This window comes from Rhinolophus hipposideros (genome assembly GCF_964194185.1).
Source record: "Rhinolophus hipposideros genome assembly, chromosome: 2".
Taxonomy (NCBI): Eukaryota; Metazoa; Chordata; class Mammalia; order Chiroptera; family Rhinolophidae; genus Rhinolophus; species Rhinolophus hipposideros.
Genome location: NC_138048.1, coordinates 52,139,726 through 52,155,270, shown reverse-complemented (window position 1 = coordinate 52,155,270; position 15,545 = coordinate 52,139,726). Strand labels below are relative to the sequence as shown.

The 15,545-nt window shown below is 36.6% G+C and overlaps 1 protein-coding gene and 1 pseudogene across 2 annotated transcripts in view; both read right to left on the bottom strand.

Moving 5' to 3' along the window:
• The window catches only part of PAK2 (p21 (RAC1) activated kinase 2), an 82,559-nt gene that overhangs the window by 35,739 nt on the left and 31,275 nt on the right, over nucleotides 1–15,545 (bottom strand). The window contains exon 2 of the mRNA XM_081028334.1: nucleotides 6,375–6,582. Coding sequence (XP_080884460.1) covers nucleotides 6,375–6,561 — 187 coding nt within the window. The 5' untranslated portion in view covers nucleotides 6,562–6,582. The remainder of the gene's footprint in view (nucleotides 1–6,374; nucleotides 6,583–15,545) is intronic.
• LOC308510094 (protein PBDC1-like) lies at nucleotides 8,607–9,193 on the bottom strand (annotated as a pseudogene). The gene has a single exon. The product of its transcript is annotated as a protein PBDC1-like (transcript).

Here is a 15,545-nt window from a genome sequence, read left to right as displayed (position 1 = left end):
CAATCAAGTTGTCATAAAAGGCATAATTTCTGATTTTCTTAATTTTCTAGTGACACTGATTAAAACCAATAATGAATAACTAGAGATACAAAGTCATTCTTTTTTTAAAAGAAAAATGTTAGCCATTTGTTAGTAAGGACAGCAATAAGGGAAGCAAATTTTAATAGAATAAAATGCATTATCTCTAGATTAGGCCATACATTAAAGATGGCAAAAATCTTAGGGTCATGATTTTTTAAAAAATATACAATTTTTTTTCCCTTGTAGACTTCTGTTTCAAGATGACAGACTAAGCACATATGGTAGCCCTCCCATTCTACACCAAATCTCTACTTATCATGGAATAAAATCTATAAGGAATGCCTAGAAATGAAAAGCTACTAAGACAAAACTAAAGAAACAGCAGTTCTGGATGGAGACAAGAGAATGCTACTGCACAAAAGTAGGGAGCATTTAAGCAGGTAGATTTCTGTGTTCTTATAAGCATGAATGTGCATATACACACAGGGCTCTCCCTCATTCCTAACCATCAAAGTTTCAGGCCCCAGTGGTGCCAGAGGTAGAGGCGTCAGCTTCCAGGCAGGAACAGTTAAGTGTGGGAAGCTGGACTGAAAAGGGAGGGAAGAGCCCCAGGGAATAGGAAGAATCAGGATCTCCATACCCTCCAAACATTCCATCTCTGCTCTAACTGAAAACCACGCCTCCTAAATCTCCCTCCAAATAGGCCAACAAAGAGACACTGGAGCTCTATTCTCAGTTACAAAGCTGAATGCAATTCTCCCCAACTTTCCCCCCACATTCGATGCAATTCTAATTAAAACATCAACAGGTTTTTTAAAAAGTACATGATATAAGCAAATTCTAAAATTTATTAAAAAAAAACAGCAAAGGGCCAAAAGATCTTGAAGAAGATCTTGGTAGCAGATTTCCTCTACTGAGGATGAAAATTATAAACTATAGTAATTAAGGCAGTATAGTATTAGCTCAAGCAGAGACAAGCCAATGCAATAAAATAGAGAACACATAAACAGACCCAGGCATATATGGAAACCTGACAGATAATGGCTAGTGTTGCAGGTCAGTGGAGAAATAATAAAAGTTTCAATAAATCGTCTGGAACGTTGGTTAAAAAAAAAAAGTGAAAATGGATCTCTCTTTACAGACTCACAAAAACCAAACACAGATAGTTCAAAGGTTTACATTATAAAAGGCAAACAGTAAAACTTTTAGAAAAACCTAAGAAAATATCTTTGACCCTTAGTTTGGCAAAGATTTCTTAAAACACACAAACTCAAGCCATAAAGGAAAGGAATCAATCAATTTAACTACACCAAAATTAGTAACTTCTATTCATCAAAAGATACCATTAAAAGGGTGAAAAAGCAAATCATACCTGGAAAACGATATTTAATAAGACTGACAAAGGATTACTATATAGTCTATTAGGAATGTTTACCAATAAATAAGAGAAAACTTCAATAGAAAAAGTAGGTTAAAGAACATGCCACAGAGCACTTTACACAATAGCCAAGATATGGAAACAACCGAAATGCCCATCGGTCGATGACTGGATTAAGAAGCTGTGGTACATTTATACAATGGAGTACTATGCAGCCATAAAGAAGAAAGAAATCTTATCATTTGCAACAACATGGATGGATCTAGAGAACATTATGTTAAGTGAAATAAGTCAGAAAGAGAAAGACAAGTACCATATGATCTCACTTATATGCGGAATCTAAAGAAAAGAATATGTGTATGAACTAATCAGAAACAGTTTTGGGGACACAAAAAACTGAGAGTTGTTAGATGGGCTGGGAGGAGGGGGTTGGGGCTGGGGGGAGGGGGTTGGGATGGGGGGAAGGGTGAAGGGGTTGGGGGGCGGCTGGTGACCACAGGATGGCCTCAGGGTTTTTTGAGAATTACTTTGGGGAACTTATTCAATAGTGTTTGGGGATTTTGTTGGGTGTCCGATGGACATGTGTCCTGTTTGGGAGACCACCTCAGGGATGCTGTGGATGCCTGGTCATGGCATTGTACACCAGAGGCTGGACATTAATGAATGCCAACTATAATTTTATGTGTATAATGTGATGGCTCGGTGTGAGGTCGGGGTGGTGGTGGATGGGGGGAGGGGGGTTCACGGTGTGAGGGATGTAAAAATAAAATAAAATAAAACTAAAAAAAAAAAAAAAAAAAAAAAAAGAACATGCCACAGAAAACACAAATGGTAAATTAACAGGGAAATGCAAATTATAACTACAATGGGATACCATTTCACAACTGCCAGCTGGCAAAAATTTAAAGTCCTGTAATACAGGGATTTGCAAGGATGTTTAGCAATGGGAACATTTATGTTCTGTGTGTGAGAATGAACATAAAAAAACTTGAGGGGGCCGGCCCGGTGGCTCAGGCGGTTAGATGTCCATGCTACTAACTCCAAAGGCTGCCGGTTGGATTCCCACATGGGCCAGTGGGCTCTCAGCCACAAGGATGCCGGTTCAACTCCTCAAGTCCCGCAAGGGATAGTGGGCTGCGCCTCCTGCAACTAGAAAACGGCAAACTGGACCAGGAGCTGAGCTGCGCCTCCACAACTAAGACTGAAAGGACAACAACTTGACTTGGAAAAAAAGTCCTGGAAGTACACACTGTTCCCCAATAAAGTCCTGTTCCCCTTTCCCAATAAAATCTTCAAAAAAAAAAAACAAAAAGAACCCCCAAAAAACTTGATAAAGCCATCTGACAAATAGTCAAGTCAAATATGAGAATACCTTGCAATTTTACTCCTAAATATATACCTCACAGCAAACCTTAAATCTTTGTCCAGAACCCACATCAATGCATTTTACATCCTGACTCAATACAGGCATAGCTCAGCCATACGAGGATTGCAGGTTCGGTTCCAGACCACCACCACGGAGTATCTCAATAAAGCAAATCACATGAATATTTTGGTTTCCCAGCGCATGTAAAAGTTATGTTTACACTATTACTACAGTCTATTAAATGTGCAATAGTGTTAGATCTAAAAAAAAATGTACATACCTTAATTTAAAAGTACTTTATTGCTAAAAAATGCTAACCATCATTTGAGCCTTCATAGAGTTGTAATCTTTTTGCTGGTGGAGGGTCTTGCCTCAATGTGATGGCTACTGGCTGATCAGGGTGGTGGTTGCTGAAGACTGGGGTGGCCGTGGCAATTTCTTAAAATAAGACAATGAAGTCTGCTGCGTTGATTGACTCTTTCTTTCACAAATGATTTCTCTGGAGCATGCGATGCTGTTTAATAGCATTTTACCCACAGTAGAACTTCCAAAATTGGAACCAATTCCCTCAAACCCTGCCACTGTTTTATCAACTAATGTAGTATTCTAAATCCTTTATTGCTATTTCAACTGTCTTCAGAGCATCTTTACCAGGAGTAAATTCCATCTCAAGAAACCCCTTTCTTTACTAAACAATAAGAAGCAACTCCTCCTCCGTAACAGTTTTATCATGAAATTGCAGCCATTCAGCCACATCTTTAGGCTCCACTTCTTCTTTTTTTTATTATTTATTTATTGGGGTGACAATTGTTAATGAAATTACATAATTTCAGGTGTACAATTCTGTATTACATTAGGCTCCACTTCTAATGCTGGTTCTCGTGCTATTTCCACCACATGTGCAGTTATCTCCTCCACTGAAGTTTTGAACCCCTCAAAGTCATCAATGAGGGTTGAATCAACTTCTTTCAAATTCCCGTTAGACATTTTGACTCGTTCCTATGAATCACTAATTTTCTTAAACGGCACTAGAATGGTGAATCCTTTTCAGAAAGGTTTTCAATTTACTTTGCCCAGATCCATAACAGGAATCACTATTGATGGCAGCTACAGACTTCTGAAATGTATTTCTTAAATAATAAAACTTGCAGTAGAAATGAATCCTTGATCCATGGGCTACAGATTGGATGTTCTGTGAGCAGGCAAGACAACACTGTTCTCATTACACATCTCCAGAGCGCTTGTGTTACCAGGTACTTTGTCAATGAGCAGTGGTATTTTGAAAGGAATTTTTTCTGAGCAGTAGGTCTCAACAGTGGGCTTAAAATAGTCAGTAAACCATGTTGTAAACTGATGTACTGTCATCCAGTCTTTGTTGTTCCAGTTATAGAGCCCAGGCAGAGTAGATCTGGCGTCATTATTAAGAGCCTTAGGATTTGTGGACTGGTAAATGAAAACTGGCTTCAACCTAAAGTCACCAGCTGCATTAGCCCCTAACAAGAAAGTCTGACTGTCCTTGGAAGCTTTGAATCCAGGCACTGACTTCTCTCTAGCTGGAAAGCCCTAGAGGGCACTTTCTTCCAATATAAAGCTGTTTTGTCTATCTTGAAAATCTATTGTTTAGTGTAGCCCCCTTCATTATTTATCTTTCCAGACCCTCTGGAGAACTTGCTGCAGCTTCTCCATCAGCACTTGCTGCTTCACTTTGCACGTTTATGTTACGGAGACGGATTCCTTCATTAAACCTCATGTACCGACCTCTGCTGGCTTCAGACTTTTCTTCTGTAGCTTCCTCACCTCTCTCAGCCTTCACAGGACTGAAGAGAGTTAGGGCCTTGCTCTGGATTAGGCTCTGGCTTAAGGGAATGTTTGGCTGGTTTAACCTTCTATCTAGACCATGGAAAGTTTCTCCGTATCAGCAATAAGCCTGTTTTGCTTTCTTATCATTTGTGTGTTCATTGGAGTAACATTTTACATTTCCTTCAAGAACTTTTCCTTTGCATTCACCACTTAGCTAACTGTTTGGCACAAGAGGTCTAGCTTTTGGCCTGTCTTGGCATTTGACATGCCTTCCTCACTAAGCTTAATAATTTCTGGCCTTTGATTTAAAGTGAGAGACGTGCACTGTTTCTTCCATTTGAACACTTAGAGGCCATTGTGTGTTCATTGGTATAATTTCAATATTGTTGTGCCTCAGGGAATATTATATTATAATTATATTATATAACTAATATAATAATGAAAAAGTCTGATGCAACAACATGGATGGAATTAGAGGGTATTATGCTAAGAAAAATAAGTCAGACAGAGACAAATACCATATGATCTTACTTATACGTGGAATCTAAAGTACAAAATAAACAACAAAAAATCAAAATAGAAACGGATTCATAGATACAACATAATTACCAGATAGGAGGGGAGCTGGGGGGCTGGGTAAAAAAGGCGAAGTGATTAATATGTACAAATTGGTAGTTACAAAATAGTCACGGGGATGGTACAGTACAGGAAATATGGTCAATAATAGTAATAACTATGTATAGTGCCAGGTGAGTACTAGACTTATGAAGGGGGTCACTTCATAAATTATATAAATGTCTAACCACTACGCAGTACACCTGAAACTAATATAAAATAATACTGAATGTCAACTATAATTGAAAAAATGTTTAATTGAAAAAAAGAAACTATACAATGCTATTACACAACAACTCTTTATAGTGTGTTACATTAAGTATGCTTTTAGAGAAGCTGGTAATAAGTTGTATAAAGACCATTTTAAGTTACTATTTCTTTTTGAGATCCTTAAATATTTTTATTATTAATTATTGTTAAAATAAGAAAGAAATAGTTTGAAATATTGCAAGAATTACCAAAATGTGACAGACACAAAGTGAACAAATGCTGTTAGAAAAATAGTGCTGATAGAATTGTTTGATGCAGGGTTGCCACAAACCTTCAATTTGTAAAAAATGTAGTATCTGGGAAGCACAGTAAAACAAGGTATGCCTGTACAAACGCAAGTTTCATGAAACAACTCTTTCACTACGTGAAATCACAGTGAGTCTGAGAAACCCTGCACTAGACTCGTGTTTGTGGAAGATAGGTTAACATGCTGATTGTTGCGTGCCGCCTCAGATGTTTCTCAGGGCATTACAAATACACGATAAAAAGGCAGTATTACTAACTACTCAAAAATCAGAAAAGCTCTTAATTCGAAAACACTGTTGGCTCCAGGGATTTCAGACAGGGGACTGTAGACTGTTTATCACCATCCTGATAATAGTAGGTCTTTCTCAAATATCACAAATCTCTTTAATGTTGGGAAGCCATAACTATGTCCCAAATCTCTGAAAATGAAGGAGTATAGAAATTCACTGGACATAACAAGTAGGCTGAACAACAACAACCTTAGTTTTATTCTCTTCTATCACAGTTTAAAATAAACTAGCCTTTCTAATAGTGCCTATATACCACCATCAATTGTTTTCTTGGATCTGTTCATCATTGTTTCTCACCATAAAAAATCAACTAATTATACTTTAAAAAGGTATCAAAATGGGTAACAAAATAATAACTGAGACTCTTGAAACCACCATAGCTATTTACCTTTCTCTGTGCTTGAGAATATAGAGATGATTTTATTCCTGGGCTTTTTTTCCTCTGGAACAGAGGGCAAAGGTTTCAAACTATGATTAGCTGACAAAGGGTCTTTGCCTCCAGTGCTAAAAATGGTACTGCTCATTCTCACAGGAGGTGCCGGAGGCTTGTCTTCCAGTTCTCCGTTATCAGACATGATTCAGAATTACGATATGGCCTGAAATAGATAGACAAAAACACACAATTAATAACAAGGTAAAAAAAAGCTATATGGACAAGCACAAAACAGTAATAATCCCCTCCCCAACAATGAATTTAAAAATGTTATACATTCAGAGTGAAATTTGCAAAATTTGTAAAACTCAACGAGTAAGACATGAAATTGGTCATCAATATAGGCAATCTCCTCTAACAAAGTTACTAAATGGTTACTTGAGGGAATGTCTGAAAAGCCGTTATCTAGTTAAGACTATGGTAGTTTTGGGAAAGCATGATGATATGAACATATCAAAAGATATTCACCTAATTAATTGATTCTAATAGTAAATGTTCCAATGAAAACACAGACAACGTGGCATCTTAAAAAAAGAATTCCAAAGAGAACAATTTACGTCCTAACCAGCCAATCAAAGGACATGTCTCTGATAGGTCTCCATTTCCACAGCAGAGGCAGGACATTTGTTATTAAATATATAAACCAACTCCCAACCCCATATCCAATTTCATGCTCACTAGCTTGTGATTACAACTTAGCCGTCATATAAACTTTCCTAAAGGATGAGCATGTGTCACTGGTGCAATATTTACTGTATACGAAAAGCTAACTACATACGTTTTGCAGACAATGCCATAGACTTTGATCTATCTGGGAACACTGACAAAACTAAATCCTGAGCTTGGCTAAAAATCAGAGTATGGCCACGTCCCAAGGTCCTGTCACCCTGTGATGCCCTTTCCAGGTGGTCAAACAACCCCTCTTATCCACGTGGCTAATTCAGTGGAAACTTTAACCTTGTAACATACGTATACACATATATCTTATGTTTCTTAAAAAGTGGATTATACACATTTAAGATCAATATGGAAGGGGCAGGGATGCCTAATTTACAGATGAGGTCTGTGACAAAACTGTTCCAGGAAACAACACATTTCCCCACTAAACAAGGTTTGATTGATAATTAGATCCTGATTTATAATAAAGTTAATTAATGCATGTAAGCGAACAAAATCTTGTACATGTACAATGAAAAGAATGCCAACTGTATTTACATAACATTTAAATTATTTTATTTTTTATTTAGTTTGAATGTTAGTACCAGGAGAAAAGTAGGTATAATTTTAGAACTGAGGGATGAAGAGATTATTTATTATACCTAATTCTACTCCAAATCTTACAGTTTTTTTCTTTGACGAGTATGTCACTAGCAACACTGTATATTTTATCTGCCATAACGAGTTATTCTTCAGCCTACAGAAGAGGGTGAAGGAGAGAAGGTAAAGGGGGGAAATACACATTTCTGGGAATAACTAGAGAAGTGCTGTGAGAAAGTAGTAAAAAAAGATTTATATCTGTGTATGAGAAAGACTGCCTGAAATGAAGTTAAACTACTGGTGGTCAAAGGAAGAAATGGGGGTGGGATCTAAGAAGGTAATGCAGGTGACATATATAGGCAGATGATTCTTCCAAACCAGCTGGTCACATCATGTGGAGTGTGTTTTGTTTTAGGGTGGGATGCATGCAGGATGTGACTGGCTGTTCTTAAGTGTGAGCTGTCAGGTATGTATTACCAGAAGATACTTATTGCTACAAATGAAAGAAAGATAAGGCTTAGTAACAATATTTTGCGGATTATTTGATGAATTGATAAATCAAGATAGATGTTTTTCTCTTGTGACTATAACGTTCAGGCAAAACAGATTAACCCTGGAGCAGCTCACTTTCATTTTAATCACAGTGACAACGGAATCAACAGGATCAGATTTTGGTTACACTGTGAGTGCTCCATATTTATGCATATTAAATTAAAAAACCAGAATATGACAAAATTTCAAAATGCATTTGCATGCACATATAAAAGGAAATGCACCAAAATATTAAGTCATTATCTGTGACTAATAACTAAAATTTTTTTTTTTTAAGAACCAAAAGAAATTTATTTACAAAATTTCTTACTTGCCCGGTGGAGAGAACCAAGAAAGCATATACCAAGAAACAATCAACTACGACCCCACTAATAGTGTTTAAGCCACTTCCTCCGTTGTCAGTTTTCTTTTTCTCCTGTTAGCTCCTTTCTCTTCTCCACTGTCGGCTTTCTCTTTTTCTTTATCCTGAACACTGGTGTAAATTACTTTGTTATGGCCTTCCCGGTCCTGGGCAATCTCAATGGCAAAAAATTGTATCCTGGGGGTCAAAGACGGTGTTTTCCTCAGTGTAGCCCTGAGAACAATCCAGTCGCAGCAAAGCACCATAACTGGTCTTCTACAACCCGGTCAAATTTCAAACAGAATGGCCTCCACTTCTCTTTAGCTGACACTGATTTGAGTTCTTCTGCATCCAATACATCTATCCTGAGTTTTTCAATTTTCCCCCCGAAATTCAGACCAGATTTGGTCATCCACTTTGGTGAGTTTCAGAAACTGGGGGTCAACTGATGAAATCAGCTTGTGGTAGACTTCAGCATGCTGCATGGCTTGCATGCCGAGCCATCTCAGGACCTTACGGCAATATCAGGATCGTCGCCATAAGGCTCAGCTGGGAGAGAAAGAGCATGTGCCACTGACACCCATTCCCCGGAAACCGGCTCCTCGGTTCCACTAGTCACCTCCATGTTGCACCTAACAAAGCGTGCTAGTAACTCATTTTAAGTTAATTATAATTGTCACAGTTGTGCTTTAAAAAAATCAATATAAAATAGAGTACAGTAATTAGATAATACAATATAATACACTGTAAACTGACTACAAATTCTATTGTTAAGGCTGGCTCATAGATGGAACATGACTAGAAACTGTCAATGTACGTTCAGCTTCATGGTGCCCCGTATTGTGGTAAGAGGGCAAGTTTGTGAAATCAGATTGTTTTGTCTGAAATCCTGGTGCCACCATTTACTCAAGTGCGTGACCTTGGGCCATTTACTTAACTGCCTCAGGTGGGGTTCCTTGGAGAAATGGATGGTTCTGGGCCTGGGACAGGACCCAGAGCATCTTACAGCATCAGAAGGTAAGGAAGTACTTAAAAAGGATAAGGTCATGTCAAGGGACACAGGAGAGAGTTCCAAAAAACCAAGGCTGGAATGATTTGAGCAAAAAATTTAATAAAGCAGTATTAGATTACAAACCAAAGTATAAAACAAATATATAATTTATATTGATACAAATAAATGACTAAATAAAATGGGGGGAGGACAAATCTTCCTTACAAATGTATTCCAAATAATATATGTAGATACACCCCCATCTAGGAGTTAAAGCTTAATTTCCCTCCACACTTGAGTGTAGGCTGGACTTAGTGACTCATTTCCAAAGAATATGGAAAGGGAAAAATAACTTCGCAGTGGAAAAATCTGACAAACACTGTGTCAACATAAGAAATGTCCAAACCTGTAGAGAATTTTTACAAAAATTTGAGCCAAAAAGAGAATACACCTGGAAGCAAGATCTCAACAGACTGAGATAAATGCTTCAGAGAATAAGTTTGCAGTTTCTTTTATGCATTTGAGATTAAGCAAGGAACATAAGGAAGATCACATGAAGGTGGAAAGAAGCAACCTGGGGATGGGATTACAGGATAAAGAGTCTGTGCTCTTTTGGTGGTGGTTACAGTTTATTTTCAAAGGTGTGTTAACCTTGATGCACAGAAACAATGGACAGGCCTTGCTTCAGGCAAAGATAAACCTTTCACTAAAAATTTACCTGCATGACCTGTCCAGTTAGGAATTTATGCTCAGATCACCCTGGGAGGTTACTTTCCATAGAAGCCCTTATTTCGTCACAAATTGCACTGATCAAGTGGTCGAGGTTAACACCACCCAGTGACACGTCATGTTGGAATCACTGACTCCTGATCTAATGTGAGAAGCGTATTTCATTTAAGTGGTACCTTACCCCAGACCCATAACCCAGTCTAATCATGGAAAACCATCAGACAAACCCAAACTGAGTTCTACAAAGTTCCTGACCAGTATTCCTCAAAAATGTCAAGGACATGAAAAACAAAGACTGAGAAGATGTCACAGAACAGAGGCGTCTAAGGAGACGTGACAATGTGGTATCCTAGAACAGAAAAAGGACATAGTGGAAAACCTGGTGAAATCCAAATACAATCTAGAACTTAGTTTAGTTAATAGTAATGTACCAATGTTGGCTTCTTTGTTTTGACATATATTTTATGGTTTATGTAATGTCAACATCAAGGGAAGATGGGTGACAGCCATACAGGAAATATATCTTTGCAACTTCTCTGCAAATCTACCTACCTACGATATGAGCTAGCAATTCTACTCCCAGTATACACTTAAGAGAACTGAAACACATGTCCACACAAAAACTTGTATACAAATGTTCATAGCAGCGGGACTGGAGTTGAACCAGCAACTTTGTGGTTGAGAGCCCACTGGCCCATGTGGGAATCGAACCGGCAGCCTTCGGAGTTAGGAGCATGGAGCTCTAACCGCCTGAGCCATCGGGCTGGCCCAGCATTACTCTTAATATCCAAAAGACGGAAACAACCAAAATACCCATTACTTCGTGAACAGATAGACAAAGCATGGTATATCCGTATAACGGAACGTTATTCAGCCATAAAAAAGAGTTAAGTACTGATACATACTACAACATGAATGAATCTTGAAAACTAAGTGAAAAAAGCCAGACACAAAAAAGGACCACATATTCTATGATTCCATTTATATGAAACATCCATAGTCCATAGAGAAAGTAGATTAGTGATTGCTAGGGGGTGAGAGGAATGGGATGTGATCGCTAATGGGTGTAGTTTCTTTTGGGGGAATGAAAATGTTCTGGAATTAGGCATCAGTACTGGTTGCGCAACCTTGTGAACATATTAAAACCACTCACTGAATAGCACACTTTAAAATGGTAAATTTCAGCTAAGTGAATTATATCTCAGTTTAAAAATTAATTATATTTACTGCATAAAATAAAGATTAAATGAGTTAATAAAGATTGAATGTTGCTGCTATTGCTATTCTATGGTAGAATTTGAAGAAAATAAAAGAAGACCTAGTTCTTTTCTAATAGTTCATAATCTAAGAGTGGAAAAGACCAACACACAGTCATTAAAGTTAGGTCATGCATGCCCTTTACCAGTATCTGAGCTCAACACACGCATATTAAAAGACTTCAAAGTAGCAGTTCTCATAACATTTTGGCCTCAAGACTCCTTTACACTCTTAAAAATATGAGTTTTTGAGGATCCCAAATAATTGTTTATATGAATTACATCACATCTGTCTATATTTACTACAAGAAATTAAACAAGTTATTTCATTAAAAAATAAACCCATTACATGTTAATATAAATAACACAAAAAATAACAAAACAATAAATTTGAGAAGAGTAGCACTATTTTACATTTCTGCAAATCTTTCACTTGTCTGGCTTAGTAGCAGACAGCCGGATTTTCATATCTGTTTCTGTATTCAATCTATGGTACTATGTTTTGGTTGAAGTATATGAAGAAAATCTGGTCTACATAGATACATAGCTGAAGAAGAAAGTATTTTAATAGCTTTCAGATAATTGTGGATATTCCTCTGATATTATCCCAAACTCAACCTTCCTAAAAGTTATTATGGAATCTGAAACCACACTAATAGATTTTTTGCACATAGTTACATTAAACCCATTGATTTCTCTTGCGATCTTTTATGAGAAATTGATTATTTGGAAAACATTGGTTCAGTGAATTATGAAGACATTCCACCTTTCACATCTTATTATACAATAAAAATAAAATCACATTCATTCACTACTGATCTCATCAGAAAAGTCTAAGTATTGGGAAACTGTCAAACTCAAAAAAGTAGATAGAGGCTTTCTAAAATTCTAATTTTCATTTGTAAGCTTAAATTTTAACAATTGCAACAATCCTGTCACTTCATTCATTTTCAAGAAAATGACTGCCAAATACCCAAGTATGAACAACCAGAATCGTAGGCCAGTTGTTCTTTCAAATAAAAATGGTATTCCATGAAAAAGGCATTAAATTTAGTTCAATCATATAAATGGCTTTCTGCAAGACAATCACTGATATACCTTAGTATTACTATGAAAATAGGTTTTGACCTCATGGACCCCAAGGGTACCATAGACCACACTTTGAGAATTACTGCTAGAAAGCGTATCCCAGCTCTATACCTCACCCTCATACCCATAATTCTTTGTGATGTTTTATTGCGATGGCAAAAGGCCCATATTTACTTCACCCTATATGCTATAGAACACATTTTAAAGATGGAATAAGGTATGGCTAGATATCCAAGCTAAGGCACAAAAATCTAATCAAATCTTCAACATGTGCAACGGTATTTATTATATTGTTTTTTGTAAGAAAAATCAGTAAGCTTCTGTGGGTTCGGCAGAGAAACTAATTGCTATTTATATGAAAATACCATCAAAGTCTAAGCAAATGACATTAAACAGCAACTTTCAGAACAAAACTCTTCCTTATATACTTTGGTTATCCAAAACAAATTCTTTACTGCTCTATTTTCATATACTGTGCAGTAACTTTTTATTTTCTGCAGAAATTCAGTCCAATAGAACTAAAGAGGAATGAATACACTGTCTGTTTCAGAACTCTTCTCGGTGACTGTACATTATCAAGTCAAATTAGCTGTGTCTCAAGGAAATCCCAACTAACATGATGTACTCTGTGGGCAACACGTGCTGAAAACAAAACCCAAATTTAATACTAACCCGAGTCACACATGTACCTAATGAAATTACTAAGATGACAAACATAATAGCAACAATTCTAAGTGATATGCCTCTTAAGTGATTAGATCTTAATAAACGTAAGCACGACCTTCCGTACAACACGGATGACTATCACCAACTTAGCTGAGGACTTGATCTCTTCATTTCAGGGCTTCTCTAACTAGTCTCTGTCTTCTTTACCTACTGACCAGAAGAGCTTAGAAGCTCTACCTGGCTTCCTTAAAGAGCTTCTATGCATTCAGTTTTCATTTAGAGAAAGAAGTTAGAATTGGTTAAATGCACAGCTACTCATAAACAAAAGACTGAGGACTAAACTCTGGCATTTAGGACTATTTACTACTGAATCAACCTGATCTCATATGAATGCACCAGATAAAGCCTAACACGTTCCCCAATTATACCAAAAACTTTCCTAGCATACGTTATCTTTGAATGTATTTCTCCATTCTCAAATTTTCTCTATTCTTTTCTTTATCCAACCAAATCTCTCAATGCTCAGTAACAATTATTCCCTATGTAAGGTCATTCTTGTCTATCTGTCCCTGCTTAAAATGACGCCTCATGTCCTCCGAATGCAAGTTATACAGGAAAATAAATTCAGAGAGTACTAAAGTTGGAAAGGATTAGAATTTATCTGGTCCATCTTCCTTATTTTATATGTAAAGGAAATGACTCTCCAAAAAGTAAGTGATTTGCCTAAAGTCATACAAATATAATTCCTAACAAAACTAAGACCAGAATTCAAGTTTACTAACAACTCTTAATCACATGCTTTTTTCTTAATTATGTTATTATACCGGACCATTCATTCTTTGGCGTTCGGAATTATAAGGGTGCGTCATTAAAATTTTAGGTGTCTTTCCTACCCAAGACTTCAAGCAATTTAAAGGCAGGCATTGTGCTGCTTGCTACTACTACTACTAGTACTATACTATACTATTTTATTACCTCCTATAATGTTTAATGTGGATAGATCCTTCCATGTATTAAACAGTAATGTTTACTTATTTATGGTACACACTCTGGGCCCATATGAAATATTATTCTTCCTGAATTTATTAGTTCTCTTATCAAAGAACATTTCACTAGACAACATATCGACTACCTTATATTAATAAAAATACCTTTGGAAAGATTTATAGTTTTCTCCTAACAAACAATTCATGGCCTTAGTCTTCAATCCTTTTCTATAAAGTAGTGTAACTTTTTGTGTACTGCTTCTACTGACATTGTCAAAAAGAATCAGTTCCTGACATTGCCTAAAAAGTGTCAAATGAGGATGTGATAAGGTTCCTTACATTTTATATTTTGGCTAGAAACAACAAAGAATATAAAAACAATTCATGATAAAATACTCATTTACCTATGTTTTGCTCCAACATTACTCAAAAAACGTTATATTAAACAGTGCAAATGATAAGTACTGCCTCTATCCAAATCTGTTCAAACACTTGTTACTTTTTCTACTTTTCACTGAAAAACAAGTAGGCGAAACAAAAAGCGTGCCCAAAACACACTGTACTCTTCTAACAGGCCCATTGTTTAATTGTGACAGGACTCAACGACAAACAATTCCTCAATTGTCTACTGAAGGAGACCAGGGGAAGCTAAATATACAACAGAGAAGAAAACAGGAGTGGTGTTTGGAACCAGTCAGTCCAACAAGTAGAAATTACTAAATTTATTATAATCTACTCAGACCAACTATGGTGCTCTAAGTACAAAACCATATACTATTAAAAAACACAATGATTTAAATGCACAGTTTTGCTTTATATTTGTACTTATATTTTATATAAATAACAAATGGACCTTAATGTTCAACGGCTTATGAATGTAATGATGTAACACTATTTGATAAAATGTCTAACAATTTCTCAATAAGCTATAAGAGCCCCAACACAACTGGCCTTTTATCCCTCTCCCCCTTCAAAAAAGCTTCAAATGCCTTTGAGTGCAAAAGCACCAATAAAAATATCCCAAACCACCTTAAGTAGACAATGCACACTATGAATGGAAAAATTCACAAATTAGAAGGAAAGGAATGTTTTTATTTTATTTAGTGGCAATGCCCACATTAGGACTATTAGTAGCAAAAACAGAAAGGAAAAATGAAAAGCAGGGAAGAGATGTAGAAAACAAAAATTGGGGCACTAGTAAAGAATTAAGAAAAATGAAAAGAAACTCTGATTCCGACTCAAATAAATAAAGGCCTGGAT